At 46.1% G+C, this 21,398-nt stretch overlaps 1 protein-coding gene across 2 annotated transcripts in view; it reads left to right on the top strand.

Annotated features, from left to right (window-relative positions):
* Nucleotides 1-21,398, top strand: part of ANAPC16 (anaphase promoting complex subunit 16) — a 53,842-nt gene that overhangs the window by 20,148 nt on the left and 12,296 nt on the right. For both annotated transcript variants that reach the window (XM_033942361.1, XM_033942362.1), the window contains one exon: nt 6,833-7,003. In XM_033942361.1, coding sequence (XP_033798252.1) covers nt 6,862-7,003 — 142 coding nt within the window. In that variant the 5' untranslated portion in view covers nt 6,833-6,861. The remainder of the gene's footprint in view (nt 1-6,832; nt 7,004-21,398) is intronic.

Here is a 21,398-nt window from a genome sequence, read left to right as displayed (position 1 = left end):
TGCACCATTGGGGAAGCCAGCTAAGAAGCCATCCGCTTCCCAACCAGCATTGATGGTCACAATAGCATCGAGTCCCTTGAAGCAGACCTTCAAAGTGTGAATCCTCATTGAGGTCACCCTCTCTGAGGCAAGCTGCTGCACATACAGATGATACCGCCAGAACAGTACCGGTGCTTTCATTTAGGGAGAAGCTCAATGAGTTCTTCCAGAGGGAGCTCAGTGATATTTTCAAACTGTATTGAGCGCCAGTGCTTACATCGACTCCCTCAGTACTAGCCCAGTCTGAGCATAGCGCCACTAGGCCCCACAGTACCACAGTCGGCTCTCCCTTCAGAACGTCAACATGATCTTCACCGAGACATTGTCAATCCTTGGCTCGACATTCTACTTCCCAACATTGATCATCAAATCAAAGATCCAGCTCTCCATCGGTGTTTCAAGACATCAGTGTCATTCTTTATTCAACGCTCGAGGTCAAAGAAGTGTTGATCTTTATCACATACTTCAAAGCGCAAAAGAACTGTTCACCGATCCTCTTCATCATCTTCCTCGGATCGGTACCAAAGACAACATAAGCATCGATCTCCTTGATGCACAGCTTTTCCAAAGTTTCTATATGATTTTGATTTACATTCTGAATCGGAAGGTGACCTCACTGGTTCTGCAACTGAGGCTTATGGCACCCCTTCGGAGCCTTCTCCACAGAAAATTCCTCTGAAAACAAGATCTCCTACAGAAAGACTGTCTTTTACTAAATATATTAGACAGGCAAAGACTTACCTGTCAAATTGGAAGCTGACTTTGGCTTCAGTGCTGAATACTTGGAAGCTTTGGATTACGATGAGCCTCCCAAAGAGCTCCTCAAATTACCACTGCATGGCATTCTCAAAGAGACTCTTCTCAAGAATTGGGAAACACCTCTTGTCTGTCGCAGTAGCTCCAAGAAAACTTGATTCTATCTACAGAATCATTTCTTATTCGGGGTTTGATAAACCACAACTTCAGCATTGGTCATTACTTGTGGAATCAACCTTGAAAAAGTCTTTTGCTTCAAGGATCTATGCCTCAGCGCCACCAGTGCAAGAAGACCAGACTATGGACAAATTTGGACGTCTCCTTTACCAGAATTCTATGTTGGTGAACAGGGTCCTTAATTACAATTTCTAAATGTCCTGTTAACTTAAACATCTGGTACAAAAATTGCCCACCTTTGATAAATATATTCCTGCACAACATCTTCAGGAATTTCACAACATCCCAAACTAGAAAGTACTTAGCGAGGTCAGCTTATGATGACTTTGAGTTGTCATTCAGAACATCTGCTATGTCAGTGGCTATGAGATGCCTAGCGAGGTTGAGAATCTCAGATATGGATATCAACCTCCAAGACAGATTGGCAAACATTCCATGTTTGGGAGAAGAACTTTTTGGTGATTTAATTGAGGTAGCCACGCAAATTGACTCAACATGAAAAAAACTGGAATTCTTTGGTCAAAACGAAGACAAAGCCTCCTTCGGTGTCAGTCATCTAAACCTGATTCCTCATATCAGAGGCGATATTCTGTTAAATCTTCTACCCCTTGTCCACCTCAGCAGAAGAAACAAAAGCAATAGGGACCTCAAAAATCTCAGCTAACAGCTCCTCAAAAACCTGCTCAGTCTTTTTGATGTATTCATGGAGAGCATAACCGCTGTCCCTCTCTCTCAGCCTCTTTCTCAGCCAATCAGAGGTCGGCTCCAATTACACCATCAATGTTGGACGCTGATAACAACCAATTTGTGGGTTCTCAAAGTCATTCAAGAGGGTTACACTCTTCATTTTGTTACTACACCTCCAACAGAGTCCTCTTTCAACCAAGACTGGATGGTCACTTTGACCAAGCAGTATTACAAAATTTATTCTCTTAATGACCAACACTCCCTCCATCCCATTGTAGTAAGCTAGGGAGTCCCACATGTGAGAATATGCTGCCTGCTTGTCCTGGGATAAAACACAGTTACTTAACATAGCGGGCGTTATCAAGAGATAGCAGGTAGGCATTCTCGCAACCCACCTCCTCCCCTGGTTGGCTTCTTAGTTTGCTTATGGAACTGAGGAACCGCAAGCCTGCGTTGGGTGGGAAGGCACTTGCGCATGCGCAGTGTGGGCAATTGCAAAGTTTCTAAAAACTTAGTAGCAATCCACTTTTAATAGAGTCTGTACCGGGGTTCTGTGGATGACACCACCCACATGTGAGAATATCTTCCTGCTGTTCCTGGATAACATCCGTTACGGTAAATAACTGTGCTTTATGCATCATTACCTGGAATGTAGGGGGTATTAATTTCTCAGTGAAAAGAGCTAAAATTCTACAACATTCGCAAAGTCATAAAATTGATATTGTGCTACTTCAGGAGACACACCTTACTGATATAGAGCATGCTGTTAAAACGAGGGTGAGTGGGTACTTGTATAGTTGCATCAGCACAAGGGGAAAAAATGTAGAGCGACCATACTCTTTTGTAAGGGATTAGAGAATGACATGGGGACTGTTTCCTATGGTAAGCCATGGCCAACCTGCAGGAACTGGGAGGAAAAAGTGGCCATTTGCTGCATGTACGGGAGCAAGCTTTTCACCGCCCCATGGAGCGATAAATGATTTTGTCCCCGTAGTAAAGGATCTGCTGCGAGTCGCCTCCCTTACCACCTCTCCTGGCCAGCAACCCTCTCGTGATTGTGGCTCCAACAGCCCCCCTCCCTCGCTCCAGATTGCGAGTCAAAACCAGCAAAGAAAAAAAAAAAACTTGCGCCTCCCAGAGTGGGCCTCTTAAAAGTTTTGTCGACAAAGAAGCAGCATCGCATGTAGGCCTGCTCCAGGACTTTCTTCCAACTGAGTCCCTTCTCCAATGTCACTTCCGGCAAAACCGAGAGGGAGGAAAGAGAGAGAGAGAATGAGACACACACTGCTGTAAGGAAGTAAGAGAGGGGAGAAACTGGACACAAGGAAATATACAAAAAGAGGGGAAATGGTGGGTATGGATGGGAGCATAGGAACAGGGACAAAAAGGAGGTGGAGGTAGACATGGGAGGGTATTTGGACACAGAGAAGATGACTAGACATGGGGGAAGAATAAGCACGCAGAAGAAAGATGCTGGACAGGGGGAGCATAGGGATATAGAGGAATGATACTGTACGCAAGGAGAGAGGATCATAGAATGGTGAGATGATGAAGGCAGAGGAAATACTAGAAAGAGACGAAAAGGGAGGTGCTGAACATGGGGGAACAATACGTACACAGAGATAGAAAATGGATGGTGAGCATGGCGAAAGAAGAAATGTCAAATGCTCAGGAGACTCTGGCAAGTGAGTTAAGATAGTGATTCCTAAACCTGTCCTGGAGGACCACTAGCCATTCAGGTTTTCAGGATAGCCCAAATGAATATGCAGTAGCAATGTGTAGCATTCTGTAGTAATAAGTCAAATTTGACTTATTCAGTTTTCTCGATAGTGGAGGGGATATTTGTGAAGGGGAGGGAAGAGGGAGACAGGGGTTTTGTTGATCCTTGCTCTGTATTATTTGTGTTTTATAAAATGACAATTGTATAGAATATTGTCTCTTTTTATACTTTAATAAACTAACCCCCTCTTCTATGAAATTGTACTAGCAGTTTCTAGCGCGGGGAGCTGCACTGAATGGCCTGCGCTGCTCCCGACACTCATAGGAACTCAATGAGCGTTGGGAGCAACGCAGGCCATTCTGCGTGGCTCTCTCTGCGCTAAAAACTGCTAGCGCAGTTTCATAGAAGAAGGGGTAGTAAGTTCAATATAAAATCATAACTATTGGAAGCTTGTGCGGATGGGATCAGACGATTTGCAGGGATGGGGACCAAGCTCGACTGTATTTCTCACTTCCAGAACTCTTTATCAGAAAGGCTAGCCGCTCAATAATTATTCTATAGGAAAAAAAGCCATGAGGTAGATATTCAGTGTGTTTTAACCAGGCAGAAGAGAGTTGCCAGTTAAACTATACTGTCCGAGTCAAGAGGAATATTCAGCAGCACTTTTAACTGGAGAGTGCCACTGAATATCAGGTTGGACCTAGAAGTTATGCAGTGCACTGCTGATATTCAGTGACAGTGCCTGCCCAGATAGGTATCCGGGCAAGTAGGACTGCATAAATAATGTTTCTTCATAAATGTACGGGTGCAACAGGCATTTTTTGCCCTTGAACCCTTAATTGTCTTCCTCGGTGCCAAGTGAATCAAGAACTTATACTTACAGATTTTACTCTGTTTGGCATTGGAAGTGCCATAACCTTCACAATACTATTCAATGGCTCTTGCAGCTGTTTCTTTTCCAGAGCCAAGTCCATTTGCAGTTTAACTGTCTTAGCCAAAAACAGTTGGCAAGAAATCACAATCAGAGACAATTGTGAGATTTACGACCCAAGTTACCTTTTCCCTAACAGCTTATCCACAGTCATAATTCTAGCATTGCTTTCAGCTGCCTTAAATCGATCTGAAAAATAACTTTTCAGCTTTTTGGGTGGCCAAATAATATTTAATGGCCATCCATTTAGATTAGCAGGATATAAAACTTTAGAAATAAATACACAGTAACACAGTAAATGATGACAAATAGACCTGCACTGTCCATCCAGTTTGTCCAACAAGGCAGTCGGATCCACACTGTAATGCTTTTTCACTTTTTGTGATTTCCATCACATTGAGTTTTTAACCAGTGTCCTACTAGGCATCTAAATGTTCTTTTCGATTTTTTAGCTTATGAATAAATCGGAGGAAGCCAGTGTTCAAATCTTGATGAGCATTATTCATCAATAGGTCCCATTGCTTAAATTGGACCTGCAATAAATAACACACAATACATGTTAGCATGTGTTAATACTGTTGAGCAGTTTAGAAAATCTATCCCTTGGATTGTAAATCATTTGAAGATAGGGAAATACCTACTGTACCTGAATGTAACCCTTCTTATACTACTAACAAAAAAAATGTGAACTAAATATAAGTAGACATTCAGGCCCTGATTCTGTATAGGACGCCCAGGAGAGGTGTCCTATACAGAATCGGTCCTACACTAAACCCCGATTCTGTAACCGGCGTCCATGGTACAGACGCCGGTTAGAGAATCGATTAAATTAGACGCAGCCGCTATACTTATGGCAGCAAATAAGTATATGCTGCAATAAGTATAGCGGCCGCTGCAATAAGTATAGCGGCCGCGGCCACCTGTCCCATCGCCGGCAGGAGGATGCCCAGTCCTCCTGCCGGAACCCCCCTGGAACCCCCTCCCCCCCCAAACTGGTAATCGCCGGCAGGAGGATGCCCAATGCTCCTGCTGGAAAGCCCGACGACCCCCCCCAAACTAACCTCCCTCCCCCAACTAACCTTTAAATGTTGGTCGCCTGGACGGGTCTTGCTGCCGTCCAGCCGACAGACCCGCCTCGTGAAAATGAGACGGTCCCGGCCCAGTCTCTAGAAGCCTGGACCAATCAGGCCTTAGGCATAGCGGGCCGCCCATCCCCACTAATCCTAAGGCCTGATTGGCCCAGGCTAGGCACCTGGACCAATCAGGCCTTAGGATTAGTGGGGATGGGCGGCCCGCTATGCCTGATTGGTCCAGGCTTCTAGAGCCTGGGGCAATCAGGCCTTAGATTTAGCGGAGATGGGACGGGAAGGGGCGGGCTCGTCTCATTTCCATGAGGCGGGCCTGTCGGCTGGACGGCAGCAAGACCCGTCCAGCCGACCAACATTTAAAGGTTAGTTGGGGGAGGGAGGTTAGTTTGGGGGGTCGTCGGGCTTTCCGACAGGAGGATTGGGCATCCTCCTGCCGGCGATTACCAGTTTGGGGGGGAGGGGGGTTCCAGGGGGGTTTCGGCAGGAGGATTTGGCATCCTCCTGCCGGCGATTACCAGTGGGGGGGAGGGGGATTCCAGGGGGGTTCCGGCAGGAGGATTGGGCATCCTCCTGCCGGCGATGGGACAGGCGGCCGCGGCCGCTATACTTATTGCAGCAGGGAGATTCCTTGCTGCCATAAGTATAGCGGCCGCGTCTACTTACAATGTAGACCAGCATTTTGCTGGCCTACATTTTAAGCGTCTCTTCCTCTACTAGGGAGACGCTTAGGGCCGCCTAGGTTCGCCTAAGGGCCTTAGGCGTCTTGCGGGCCTCCCTAGGCTCCCGGAGGCGCCTTCAATATAGGCGGCCTGCCTGGGGAGCATTTTTTAAAAAAAACATGCATCCCGATTGGCTGATTAGACAGCTGTAGGACGCCTACAGCTGCCTAAAATTGGGACGCACTTTGTAGAAACAGGACCTCAGTCTTCAAATAAGTGAAATGGTGTGGTGGCCATGTTAGTCCACTTTCTAAGGTAATATATAGAAATAAAAAAACAAAGGAAATAAGGTATTACCTTTTTTGTTGGACTAATTCAATGCACTTGTAAGATGAGCTTTCGAAAATAACCCTTTTCTTCAGATCAGAAATAAGCAAATGATGACAAATATCAATACAGTAGACTGTTAACTGGCACCCATGGGGTTGGTAGATGCCAGATAAATGTACTTTCTGGTTGTTTGAAAGTTACTAGTAAAAATAGGTCTAACTAATCTTATACCCCATACTATGCCATACCATAAACTGTTCCAGACAAACGGATATGTGCCAAATTTACACTTAAATTTCCACCAGAAATTGATTTTATTTTAATTTTATTTACAGTATTATAGTATTTTTTTTTCCGGTTGCTTGAGTTCTGGTTAACAGAGAGTCTACTGTATATATAACTCTCCAATAAGAGATCCAACTAATTTCTTATCTTACTTTTACAGGCTGACTTTGTATCCTGCTGAAGGCTTCAATGGCTGCATCGTCCTCTTCTTCCTCAGCTGGAGGAGTTAGTGGGAGCTCAGTTACAGGATCTGCTTTCAGTGTCTCAGACTTGGCTCCTCCTCGGAAAGCACTTTTTACATATCCCAAGGGAGCTGGAGAAATGTTAGAAGGTGAGTTTTTGAAGGATGTTGTTAAGAGACTATATGGGGCATTTAAAAAAGAGCCTACATACACATTCAAAAAGAACAAAAAGTCTCAGAGAGAGGAGGATGGGAAAGACTTTCTAGAAAAGCTAGGGAAAGCTGGGAAGGCAGTCAGGACAGCAAAGGCACAAGCAGAGAAATAACTAAGGCAGTAAGAATGAAATAAGGATCAAAGATGTGGCTGGAAGACTGAAAGATAAAAAAGGAGGAATGTGTAAAAGGTAGCAAGGAAAATGTAGAAGCACTGAAGAAAGAATTTGAAAAGCGCCATTGATAACATGTACGTTAAAGCATTCTCAGTCTCACTTTTTACAGAAAACCAGAGTTTGCATGGAAGCAGCAAAACTGAAAAAGAAAGTCACTGGAGCCAGATGGCTTAGAACATTACATTACATTACATTAATGACTTCTATTCCACCTGAATCTTGCAGTTCTAAGTGGATTACATCAAAAAGATAACTGGACATTTCCAGGAAGAGGAATACAATTAAGAACCTAAGAATGTGTTTCCTATCCCAGTCCTGGCCAGCCACAATGAATGCATATAAGACAGATTTGCCTGCACTGGATTTCCAGTGCATGTAAATCTGTCTCATGCTTATTCATAATGGATATCTTGAAAGCTATACTTCAAGATATAAGAATAAGAAAGATTTACATGCACTGGAAAATCCAGATCAATACTAGGAAACAGTGTCTTATGATATTAAGGTAACTCAGAAAGATTGTGATATCTCCATTTGCACTTTTGTTGAATAACATTTGGAGACTGATGTGATTCCAGAACACTAGAGTAGGACAAATATCATCATCTTTTATAAAAGTGGAAATAGGTAGGAAATGATATGAAGGCCCAAGATGGCAGCTTGAAGCTTGAGCTTCCGGGGCCAAGCTTTTTTTTTTTTTTAAATAAATTTATTGGTTTGTTACAACATATAATAATTTCAGGTAATATAAACAGATATAAAGAAAATAAATCAAGCTAAGAAAAAATAATTTTATCAAGTCCACATTATATGGGGGCTGGCTATCCTGTAGAAGTCTCTAAAAAGACAAAGAAAAAAAATAAAACCAAGAAGTATACTAATACACTCTAGAGTCAGGCAAATGAATATTCATTTTCACTCTATCTCAATCTCTACATTAGTTACAGGTAATATGTCCACGGAGGACCAGCGCATGCGCAGACCATCTACAGATGGTCTGCGCATGCGTCGGGATTGCTATAGAGCGATCCGGGCGCTTGGTCGGGGGTGTGATTCTGATTTATGAGGGCGATTCGTGAATCAGCCCCTCGGACACAGATTGGATCGGATCAAGTTTATTATGCAATTTGATTAATCGCCTATTCTACATTCTAGGCGATATACAAACAATAATGAATAGATAAAAACTTGGGGTAATTATTACATAGACAAATATTACATAATTACAAAAACTTACAATCATGAAACACTAGGAAAACTATATTTAAAGGATTACATTCTGTACCAAATTCTATATTTCAGGATTACCACAATAGGGAGGGAATAAAGCACAAATAAGAAAATAAAAGGTTAAGAAGGAATGTAAAGTTATTTATTAACTAAAAACATCATTGAAAAGGAAACTTTTAAGCTTAGTCTTGAATTTAGCTAAGTTCTTTTCTTCTCTTATATAGATAGGGAGGTTATTCCAAGATTGTGGGGCGGTCACTGAAAAAATAGTAAGCCGTCTAGTGTTAATAACTTTCAATGAGGGAATAGCCAATAGATGTTGATCCTGAGATCTCAGTGTTCTTGTAGTTATATAAGGAATTAACACTCTGAAAATGAAAGCTGGGGTTTGAGACATTATTGATTTGAATGTAAGCAAACATATTTTATATAAAATACGATATTCAACGGGAAGCCAGTGGGATTCTTTAAGTAAAGGAGTGATATGGTCGAATTTCTTTGCTTTATGAATTATTTTTATGGAAGCGTTCTGTATGATTTGAAGACGTCTGATTTCTTTTTGGGATATGCCCATGAACAAAGCATTACAATAATCTAGTTTAGAAATGATTAGGGAATGTATTAGGATCCCTCACGGATCCAATCCAATCCATGCCCTTAGTGAATCATGCCCTATGTGTTTAAGATAATATCTTATCTGACCAACATGCTCCCTTCTGAGATCTCTCATCATTACAGAATACATTTTGGTGATACTGCTGTATTGATCCAATTATTGCACCTTACATACAGTAGATATGTTATCTTGAGTGAGTCATTACACTTAACTAAAGGTAAGTTTGTTGTTTTTTTTTAACACGTGCATGCCAAAAAATCTAGTCGTCTTTTAGAACAGGTTTCATTTTATGCAGCGAGACCTAGTTACTAATAACTAGGGATAAGAGTAAAATAAACGTCTTAACACCAGCTTGCATTGATAACTCCCTCCCTTAAACTGTAAGATGCTCCTCCTACTTACCAGGTTCCTTGATAATTTAAAATGTGCTCACTGCTTCAACTGCATGCATAATATACTCTTCTTACCAAGCTTGCAATGGAAAGTATGCAGTAGTTCACCAGCCAAAAATGTTCTACTTTTTTTTTTTTTTTTTTTTTAATGTCCCATTTATGCTGTGGTCCAGCACTTTTCTCCTGTTCCTTTTTAGGTGTTCAGTTCCATTAGAACCAGCCTTCATTCGAACTAGGCTGAATTTTGATTCTACCACTGGCTGCTTCTAATTTAATAGTAGCTGGGGACTTCAATGCTGTTATGGACCCATTGTTGGACAAACAACCCAGTAAGCTAATAAAATCAATGGGATTAGATAATTTAGTGCAGTCCTGTGGTTTGAAAGATATATGGCGGATTCTTCATTTTAATGCTCGGGAATTTTCTTTCTGCTCCCATGTACATAAATCATTTTCAAGAATAGATAATATTTTTGTTTCAGATCAATTAACTCAGCAGGTTACAAAAGCCAGAATACACTCAATTGTTTTATCAGATCATGCTGGAGTTTGGATTGAATTCAAACGTGCTGAACAAGATTGTAATAGACCTGTTTGGAGATTCAATAATACATTGCTTACAGAGTCAAACTTTTTTGAGGAATTTCAATTAAAAATGAATGAATATTTTCAAATTAATGCTTCAGAGGAAATCTCTTTAGAAACATTGTGGGATGCTTTCAAAGCTTTTTTTTTTTTTTTTTCTTCGCAAGCCCATGGTTGTAACCCGCTTTAAAGCCCGTGGGTTAAAACCACGGGCTTGCACTATGGGGAAGGGCAGGAGAATCGGGGCGGCAGGAGAGATTCAGGGCTAGAGCAGGAGATGGGACAGAGAGCAGATCGTGGCAGGCAGGAGATCGGGGCTGAGAGCAGAGAAGCAGGGCAGAGAGCAGGGCAGCAGAAGGCAAGGCAGTTGGAAAGGACCTGAATGACTGGTCCTCAGCAGTCGCTTATATTTGGATTGGTCAGCACAGTCGGTGTCCCTCTTTTTTTTTTTAGCGAATCGCCTGCTTACATTTGAATGCTGTTCCCCTCATTTGCATGCGCGGTTTGGAGGATGATCGGGACAGAAGTTAGTTAATCGGGTCGGAGGGAAATCAGGTCGCAAAGGGGTTGCTAAGTGGTCGGCAGTTGATCGGTGGATTTAGTGAATCTAGCCCATAGGTATTTGAAGCATAGGAGCCAACTTCTCAAAGTTTATTGGGGGGTGCTGAACACAATGGAAATTACTCTCCCTGGACAAAGTCAAGGAGTTTGTTCACTACTGGAGGTTCTCAATCACCCTTAGCACCTACAGAGCTGGCTCCTGGGATGAAGAGAATGTACACAAAGATAGAGTTGTCAGTTTAATCTAGCTATTAAACATTTTGGGCCTGGTTCTATAAACAGCACCTAACTTGTAAGTGTCATTTGACATGGTTGTCAATCAACTGCTAGGTGCCGCATATAGCATCGCTCTTAGTGGTGCTTAGACATTGGTAGGTGCCGGTATATTAGGCTAGGGTTTTCCTGGCCTAATTTTCCAGCGCCTAATACAGATGTCTAGTAACGCCTAAGTGAACCAGGCCTATTCTCCGCCTCTAACCATGCCTAATTTTCAGGTAGGCATCATTAGGCACTTCGATTTACTACTATTACTACTACTATTTATTATTTCTAATGCGTTTAAAAGCATACGCAGCGCTGTACATTTTAACATACAATAGATGGTCCCTGCTCAGAAGAGCTTACAATCTAATTTAGACAGGTACCACTGAGTTCCATGCAGAACTCTTAATTTATTTATTTTTTATTAACTTGAATAGCATGGTCAATTACCTTGCCAATTAAGCCATTTTAGGCTGCGCACAGATTTCAGTTAGTTGTTGATAGGTGTCCCGGATTAGGGTGCCTAGCCAGTGCCTAACCTAGGCACCATTTAGAGAATCGGACCCTTCCTGTGTTGAGAAAGTAGATGCAGCTTCTCAATTTTATAGCCTATTTTATAGCCTCAATTTTTTCCCAGATATGCTGATATTTAAAATTATATTTGAAAGCCATTGCCTTATTTTAACTTAAAAACTGCATCACTACCTAAAGTTATAATTTTGTGTGATTAACTGTATCTTAGAACCTGATAGTATATTGAGATCTGTCTGGGCAGTGGCATACCTCTAAGATCTGTTATTAAAGTGTATTTTTATTCCTTCTCTGTAGCATGTGTGCCAACATCTGTATACTGTATTCCAGTCTTTTAAGTTTAGAGTATTTGTTTTCCAAATCTTACTATAAATTCCCAAGCATTCTTTCTGTTTTCTGAACCCAAATGTGAATACCCATTACACGGTCCATGCTATTGTGAACCAGACCCACTAGGTGGCATACATTGGTACCAGATTCTTTAAAGTGCATCACTTTTAGGATGCAATACTTTTTATTAGATCCACAAAAGATGTTGGGTATGAGCTTTTGAAACCATAAAGGTTATTATCCCAGGACAAGCAGGCAGGTATTCTCACTAGTGGGTGATGTCATCAGACAGAGCCCGGTACGGACGTCTCACAAGCACGTGTTGCTTGTAGAAACTTAAAGTTTCCAGATGCCCGCACCGCGCATGCGCCGGTGCCTTCCCGCCCGGAGAGCCGGGCGTGTCTCCTCAGTTCTTTTCTTTCCGCGGAGCTGAGAAGTTCAACTTCATCATGCGCTAGCTGAATTCAGTTAAATTTGCCTTCCTTGTCCGCGTTTTTCGCTTTCTTTTGATTACAATTAACAGTACATTTCTTTTTCAGTTTAAAAAAAAAAAAAAAGATTATTTCCTCCGGCGGGTCGAACGGGCCGGCCACGTGGCTCAGGCCTACTGGCTTCGACCTCGCGGCGGAGATTTTCCGGCCTATGTCCCGGCCAATCACCGGGTTTAAAAAGTGCAGCAAGTGCCAACGCGCGATTTCACTCACGGACCCGCACCGACGCTGTTTGCAGTGTCTTGGTCCTGACCACATCCCGAAATCGTGCAGGCCTTGCTCTACCCTTACGGCACGCTCATTCAAACGGCGTTGCCTATTGTGGGAATCGATGTTCAAGATGGACGCAGCGAAGGATCCTTCGGCTTCCACTTCATCTGATACCTCCCCGGTTCGTGCGAAACCGGCATCGACCCCTCCTGCATCGAGTGTGGTAAAACCGGCATCGTTCATCCCGACACCATCCACGAGCTCGACGTCGGTGCCTGCCCCGGTCCCCTCGGTTCAGGTACCTCTTCCTTCCACAGTACCACCAGTGGTCATCAAAGTGCCTAAAGCTACCAAGCATAAGCACTCGACCTCGAAGGAACGCGATGACCGTGCAGGAGGACCCCCCTTTCGGTGCAGATCCCTCCTTATCGGCTTCGCTGCGGTCCATGCTGGAAGCTCAATTCGTTGAGCTCATGCAGACCATCGGACCCGGGCTCATCGCTGCCATACAGGGTGACCTCCCGGTACCGGTCCAAAGGGGCGGTCCGCCCCCTCCCCCTCCCCCACGCCGTTCGACCTCGAAAACCGACAAGAACGAACAGGGGAGGGTGGCGATGCCCATGCGGCAAGCCTCGCCTAGCGATATGCCGCCATTAGAGCCCATTACGCCTCCGCGCCAACATGGGACCAGACCTTCGATCGATAATCAAAGCCCTGGGCATAGTCAGGAAGATTTCTTCCGCACTCCTTACCAGACTTGGGTAGCATCGCAAGAATCCGCATCGCAACCCCAGTTGCGATCCACAGCTTCCAGCCCTATCCATCACTTGGGGGCCTCGGGAGACCATGCGATGCACAGACGATCTCGATCCCCGTCCCGCCACCGAGACGGACATCGATCCAGACACTCATCGTGGCACTCCGCACGCCATTCGGAGGTGTCACCGCAGAAAAAACTGCAACGTATGGGATACTCCTCATCAGAGGTATCCCCTCCGGAGGGAACGGAGTACGAGGAAACACCCGTACCCGATTCTCCTTGCCATTCCCCGATGTCCATGGACCCGGAGGCCTCTTCCTCCTCCAGCCCGTCTCACAAACCGACGCTGGCGGATCAATTGTCTTTCTCATCATTCCTCCGACAAATGGCGGATGATTTGGATGTGATTCTTGACACGGGCTCCCGATACTCCAAAGAGTACCTGGACACCATGCATTTACCTAACCCTCCAACGGAGTCGCTTCGGCTCCCTCTGCATAAATTGCTGGATCAGACCTTCATGCAGTGTTTCGAAACACCGTACTCCATACCGGCGATTCCCAGCAAACTCGATGCTCGATACCGCATCGTGCACCATAAAGGGTTCGAGGGCCCTCAACTCTCTCACCAATCCCTACTGGTCGAGTCCTCTCTTAAACGCTCTCATCCCTCTCAGGTCTACGCCTCTGTACCGCCGGGCCAAGAGGGGAGAACGATGGACAAATTTGGTAGAAAATTCTATCAAAACTCCATGATGGCGTCACGGGTGCTGAACTACAATTTCTTTTTCTCTTCCTATCTGGAGTTCTTCTTGCCGGTGCTACGCAAGTTCACTCCTTTCATAGACACCCAAGCTCGATTCGAGTTCGAGGAAGTGGTAGCCTCCTTCTCCCAACTACGCCTCCAGCTGATGCAATCCTCCTTCGATGCATTCGAACTCTCGGCACGTGCTGCCGCAAGCGCGGTAGCCATGCGTCGCCTGGCATGGCTCCGTACAATTGATATGGATCCCAACCTCCAGGACAGACTCGCCAACGTACCATGTGCGGGAGCTGACCTGTTCGATGAGTCTATCGAAACTGTTACCAAGAAGCTGTTGGATCACGAAAAATCTTTTCAATCCATCCTGCGGCTCAAACCCAAACCTCAACAGTCTCGACCTTCCAGGCCACCCCTGATTTACCAACGGCGTTACATGCCTAGACAAACGCCCGCTGCGAGGCAACCTGCGAAGAGACAACCTCCCCAGAAGCCTCAGCAAAAACCCCAGCCACCGGCTGCACCTAAGGCTAACCAGCCCTTTTGACTCCCTTCCTGGGAGCATAACCGACACCGTTCTGCACCCCTCAGCCTCTCCCATAGGGGGGCCGCCTCCATCTTTTTTACCACCGATGGGAGGCCATAACCACGGACCTATGGGTCCTCACCATCATAAGAGACGGATACTCTCTCCAGTTCCATCGGGCCCCCCCGGACCATCCTCCAAGAGAGTATCCTTCAAGCTCGACACAGACCGCCCTTCTTCTTCAGGAAGTTCAAACCTTGCTTCAGCTTCGGGCCGTCGAGCCGGTCCCGTCAGAACAATTGAACCGAGGATTTTACTCCCGGTACTTCCTCGTCCCGAAGAAAACGGGCGACCTGCGACCCATTTTGGACCTTCGGGCCCTCAACAAATTTCTGGTCAAAGAGAAGTTCCGTATGCTGACTCTGGCCTCTCTCTACCCCCTCCTCGAGCAGAACGACTGGTTATGCTCCCTGGATCTCAAGGAGGCCTACACTCACATCCCCATTCACCCGGCCTCCCGAAAGTTCCTCAGATTTCGGGTGGGAAATCTGCATCTACAGTACCGAGTGCTACCATTCGGCCTCTCCTCGTCCCCCAGAGTCTTCACAAAGTGCCTGGTGGTAGTGGCCGCGGCACTCCGGGACAGGGGTCTACAGGTGTTCCCATACCTCGACGACTGGCTCATCAAGGCCCCGTCAGCCCCAGAGGTCACTTCGGCGGCCTTGACTACAATCTACTTCCTCCAGAATTTGGGCTTCGAGATCAACTTTTCCAAGTCTCATCTACAACCCACCCAGTCCCTCCCCTTCATCGGGGCAGTCCTGGACACCATTCAACTCCGAGCATTCCTGCCCCTTCAACGCATGGAGGCTCTTTTTCATCTCTGCCAGTCGGTGTCTACTCGCCAAACCCTATCGGCGAGACAACTGATGGTGCTCCTGGGCCACATGGCCTCCACAGTACATGTGACACCCTTTGCCAGACTCCATCTCAGAATCCCCCAGTGGACCCTGGCATCACAGTGGAATCAGACGTCCGATCCACTAACCAAACGCATCATAGTCACACCTGCTCTTCGGCAGTCTCTACTTTGGTGGATGACCTCTTCGAATCTATCCAGAGGTTTGCTGTTGCACTCTCCCCCCCATCAGAAAGTTCTCACAACCGATTCGTCGAACTATGCATGGGGGGCCCACCTGGATGGTCTCCGCACCCAAGGACTCTGGACCAGTGCGGACAGACTACATCAAATCAATCTACTGGAGCTCAGAGCCATCTTCAACGCTCTCAAAGCTTTCCAACACCTACTTCACGACATGGTGATCCTCATTCGCACAGACAATCAGGCCGCCATGTATTACATCAACAAGCAAGGAGGCACGGGCTCGGCCCTCCTTTGCCAGGAAGCTCTACGAGTCTGGGACTGGGCGGTGCACCACAACGCCCTCCTCAGAGCTGTCTACATTCAGGGGAAGAACAACGTCTTAGCAGACAACCTAAGTCGTCTTCTACAACCTCACGAATGGACTCTCCATTCCAGCCCCCTTCACCAAATCTTCACACAGTGGGGGACGCCTCAGATAGACCTCTTTGCGGCTCCCCACAACTCGAAACTGCCTCAGTTTTGCTCCAGGATCTACACTTCTCACCGCCTCGAGGCAGATGCTTTTCTACTAGACTGGAGGAAACGATTTCTATATGCGTTCCCACCATTCCCGCTGATCCAGAAGACTCTGGTCAAGCTGAAACTCGGCCACCATGATTCTAATAGCTCCTCGGTGGCCCAGACAACCTTGGTTCTCCCTTCTGCTTCAACTCAGCAGCAGGGAACCAGTACCACTCCCAGTGTTTCCTTCACTACTTACTCAACATCAAGGATCACTACTTCATCCCAACCTGCAGTCTCTCCACCTGACAGCTTGGTTCCTCTCAACGTAACCCCTCACCAATTCTCACAAGGAGTGAGGGAGGTCTTGGAGGCTTCCAGGAAGCCCGCCACTCGACAATGCTACTCCCAGAAATGGACTAGATTCTCCTCATGGTGTGTTTCTAAATCAAAGGAACCTCAGCGAGCTTCCTTATCCTCCGTGTTGGACTACCTCCTACACCTATCTCAATCTGGGCTCAAGTCTACATCCATACGAGTCCACCTGAGCGCTATTGCGGCTTTCCACCAGCCTCTACAAGGGAAACCCCTCTTGACCCACCCGGTGGTCGCCAGATTTATGAAAGGACTCTTTCATGTTAACCCTCCTCTCAAACCACCCCCGGTAGTTTGGGATCTCAATGTAGTCCTTTCCCATCTCATGAAGCCCCCGTTTGAACCACTCAACAGGGCCCCTCTTAAGTACCTCACCTGGAAAGTGCTTTTTCTTGTAGCCCTTACGTCTGCTCGCAGGGTCAGCGAACTCCAGGCATTGATGGCGGATCCACCATTCACAGTATTCCATCACGACAAGGTGGTCCTCCGCACTCACCCGAAATTCCTGCCTAAAGTGGTCTCCGAATTTCATCTCAACCAATCCATTGTACTTCCAGTATTCTTCCCTAAGCCCCATTCTCACCATGGAGAATCGGCCCTTCACACTCTAGACTGTAAACGTGCTTTGGCTTTCTACCTGGATCGTACCAAGCCACACAGAACCACCCCCCAACTTTTTGTCTCCTTCGATCCTAATAAGTTGGGAAGACCCGTATCAAAGCGCACCATCTCTAATTGGATGGCGGCTTGTATCTCTTTCTGCTATGCCCAGGCTGGATTATCACTTCCTTGTAAGGTCACAGCCCATAAGGTCAGAGCAATGGCAGCCTCAGTAGCATTCCTCAGATCAACACCAATCGAGGAGATTTGTAAGGCTGCCACCTGGTCCTCGGTTCACACTTTCACCTCACATTATTGTCTGGATACCTTCTCCAGACGGGATGGACAGTTTGGCCAAACAGTGTTGAAAAATTTATTCTCTTAAGTCGCCAACTCCCCCTCCATCCCACTGAGGTTAGCTTGGAGGTCACCCACTAGTGAGAATACCTGCCTGCTTGTCCTGGGATAAAGCAATGTTACTTACCGTAACAGTTGTTATCCAGGGACAGCAGGCAGCTATTCTCACGTCCCACCCACCTCCCCTGGGTTGGCTTCTCAGGCTAGCTACCTGAACTGAGGAGACACGCCCGGCTCTCCGGGCGGGAAGGCACCGGCGCATGCGCGGTGCGGGCATCTGGAAACTTTAAGTTTCTACAAGCAACACGTGCTTGTGAGACGTCCGTACTGGGCTCTGTCTGATGACATCACCCACTAGTGAGAATAGCTGCCTGCTGTCCCTGGATAACAACTGTTACGGTAAGTAACATTGCTTTTCTTCCTGTAGATGGTCTGTGCATGCATTTGCTGTCCGGTTTTTTTGTGGGTTTTTGTTTTTTCTTTTATTCTCCCCGACTTTCCTCTGAAGTCCTGCCTTCCTTCCCCTTCTTGCCTCTGGTGCTGTTCTAATCCTGTGCACGGATCATCCTACTTTTAACTTTTTATAGCGAGCCCATGGTTTTAACCCACTTTAAATCCGCAGGTTAAATCATGGGCTTGCACTGCGGGGGAAGGCAGAAGCAGGGTAGCGCTGTGTGGCAACTCGTAACTCCAGAGTCGGGGAGGCAGAGAGCAGGTCACGGCAGAGAGCAGAAGAGCCGGGGGAGGCAGAGAGAGAGTCCGGGAGGCAAAGAGCAGGTCGTGGCAGAGAGTGGGTTTATTTCAGGGCTGCAAGGCTGGTAGGACAGTCGGAAAGGAGGTGAGTGACTGGTCCCCAGCTGTTGCTTCTTGTTGATCACTAGCCCAGTCGGTGTTCAAGATTTTTGTTTAGTGAATTGCGTCCCTGCTTACTTTGCATGCCATTTCCCCTCGTTTGCATGCACGGATCGGAATCGGATTGGCACTGAGGTTAGTGAATCGGGACAGAGGAAAATCGGGTCACAAAGGGGTTGCAGACCAATCGGTACACGATCGGGTTGCTTAGTGAATCTAGCCCAAAGACTTTGGGCTAGATTCACTAACCTTGCGATCTGTATCCGATTTGTGGGCGATTGGAGGCAGGCCAACCAATTCACCAACCATCTTCATGCAAATGGGGATGATCAGAGGCACGCCCCCATCTGACGACACGGATCACTGGTTAGCGATCCCGACACATGTGCAGATCATCTACTTTGCCTGTAGATGGTCTGCACATGCGTTTGCTGTCCGGTTTTTTTGTGGGTTTTTGTTTTTTCTTTTATTCTCCCCGACTTTCCTCTGAAGTCCTGCCTTCCTTCCCCTTCTTGCTTCTGGTGCTGTTCTAATCCTGTGCACAGATCATCTTACTTTTAACTTTTTATAGCGAGCCCATAGTTTTAACCTGCTTTAAACTCGCGGGTTAAAACCATGGGCTCGCACTGCAGGGGAAGGCCGGGGCAAAAGCAGGGCAGCGGCAACTCATAACTCCAGAGTTGGGGAGGCAGAGAGCAGGTCACAGCAGAGAGCAGGAGAGCCGGGGGAGGCAGAGAGAGCAGGAGAGTCGGGGGAGGCATACAGAGAGTCCGGGAGGCAGAGAGCAGAGGCAGAGAGCGGGTTTATTGCAGGGCTGGCAGGACAGTCGGAAAGGAGGTGAGTGACTGGTCCCCAGCAGTCGCTTCTTGTTGATCGGCTAACCCAGTCTGTGTTCAAGATTTTTGTTTAGTGAATCGCATCCCTACCTACTTTGCATGACGTTTCCCCTCATTTGCATGTGCAGATTGGAATCGGATCGGCACTGAGGTTAGTGAATCGGGCCGGAGTAAAATCAGGTTGCAAACCAATCGGTACACAATCCCATGCTTTCTTAAATTCAGATAAAGGGCTAGATTCACTAAGCAAACCGATCGTGCACCGATTGGTTTGTGACCAGATTTTACTCTGGCCCAATTCACTTATCTTATTGCCGATCCGATTCTGATCCGCGCATGCAAATGAGGGGAACAGCATGCAAAATAGGCAGGGATGCGATTCACAACACAAATTTTGCGATCCGAGTGGGCTGGCCAACCAACCCAAGAAGCGCCTGCTGGGGACCAGTTGCAAACATCCTTTCCATCTCTCCAGCTCCTTTGCCGCCCTGCTCTCTGCCCACCCTGCTCTCTGCTGCCCTGAATCTCTCCTGCCTGCCACCCTGCTCTCCCCCAATCTCTCCTGCCCTTCCCCGCACAGCGAGCCCGTGATTTTAACCCACGGGTTTAAAGCGAGTTAAAACCACAGGCTCGCTGGGCTAAAAAGTAAAGTATTTTTTTAAAAGTCACGGCTCAGACAGGTCTTAGACTCATGCGCAGACCATCTACAGATGATCTGCACATGCGTCGGGATCGCACACTAGTGATCCGTGTTGGCAGATGGGGCATTCCTCCGATCGCCCCCATTAGAATATTACTGCTTTCTGAATCCATCGGACCTGCCTGGATGGGACACGGATCGGTCACTATCTTATCGTGGTCTGTTCATAAGGCAATTTCTTGTTACACAACATTATTGTATGCTGCTTTAAACACTGTTTCCCCACCCTTCTCCTGTCTTGTAAAGCATAGAAAACCTGGCTCACTGCCAAAGTTTGTTTCCTGTGTTTTGTATTTGCAAACATTTCTGATTAAAGTCACGGTACTATGCTGATTCCTGCATTTCATATTCTTACTTGCCTCCTTCCAGCCTATTATTGCATTTTCTGAGCAAGCTTATTATCCATCTGACAAATGTTTTTTCTCTAACTCCCATCTTTTGTTTGCTATGATTTTCTCCTTTCTCAGACTGTCACCTCTTCCTGCTGCTACTACTGCTATTTATCACTTCTATAAGTGCTGAAAGGCATATGCAGCTATCCTTCACTTCAGCTCAAATACTGGTTGATTTTTTTTTTTTTCATGACAAGATTCATCTTGAATTCAGCATCAGACCACTCCATTTCTACCATTTCCCTCTTTGTTCCTTGCTTTAAGCCTGTCACCTTTCTTCTGTCTCTGAAATAATCTTTTCTCTTTCTCAGTATTTGTTCCTCTCACCCATTCCCACCAAATTTCTGTATTCTTTCTCTCCCGTGGTAACCTCTCCAACTATCACTTTCCACAGCTAAAATTCCTACCACCTTCAAACACGTGATCATGCCATTCCTCAAAAATCCTTCCTTGGACTCTTTGTCATGGTGAGTGTTATCCCATTTTCCTCTCCTCCTTCACATCCAGGCTCCTGGAATATACTATTTACTTCTGCCTTAACTCCTTTATACCTCAAGCCATTCTTGATCCACTCCATGTAGACGTCCACCATTTGAATTCCACAGAGGCAGCAATAGCCAAAGTCTATAATAACCTCCTCATGACAAAGGCCAGGGCTGATTCTCAAAGGGCAGAGGCTCATTGAGCAGCATTAAAGTGCTTTATGAAATTAACTAACCTTCCTGCATAACGCAAGAGGCTCTGGCAGCTCCCTAATATTAATCAAATAGCAAAATTGAGTGTCAAAGCTTAATGTAAGGCGTTCCAGAACCAACAGCTTATCCAAATATTTACTAAATGGACCTCAAAATCCAAAGGATGCAGCTCCCTGAAGTACCAAGACTTGAGAAAGGGAAACTTAGGGACTATCACTGGTCCGCTTCAGACAAACAGACAGTCGGGAAGAAAACTCAGAACGGGAAAAAAAACTTCCTAGTCTTAAAAAAAAAACCGGGCTTAAAACTTCAAATATAAAAGGTTCAGAAACTCCTGCCATTAAGGGAAGTAATCAGGAGGTAAGCTGAAAAAAACCCGGGGAAGCAGCTTATAGATAACGTTCTACCAATTCAAATTCAACACAGCCAGCCAACGCAAAAAAATGTGCCCTTAGCTTTACTGCAGTCTTCACATCGCTGTCCTATATGGT

The sequence above is a fragment of the Geotrypetes seraphini genome, chromosome 4, assembly GCF_902459505.1.
Source record: "Geotrypetes seraphini chromosome 4, aGeoSer1.1, whole genome shotgun sequence".
NCBI lineage: Eukaryota > Metazoa > Chordata > Amphibia > Gymnophiona > Dermophiidae > Geotrypetes > Geotrypetes seraphini.
Note: the sequence above shows the minus strand (reverse complement) of the source record. Positions and strands in the feature narration are given on the sequence as shown.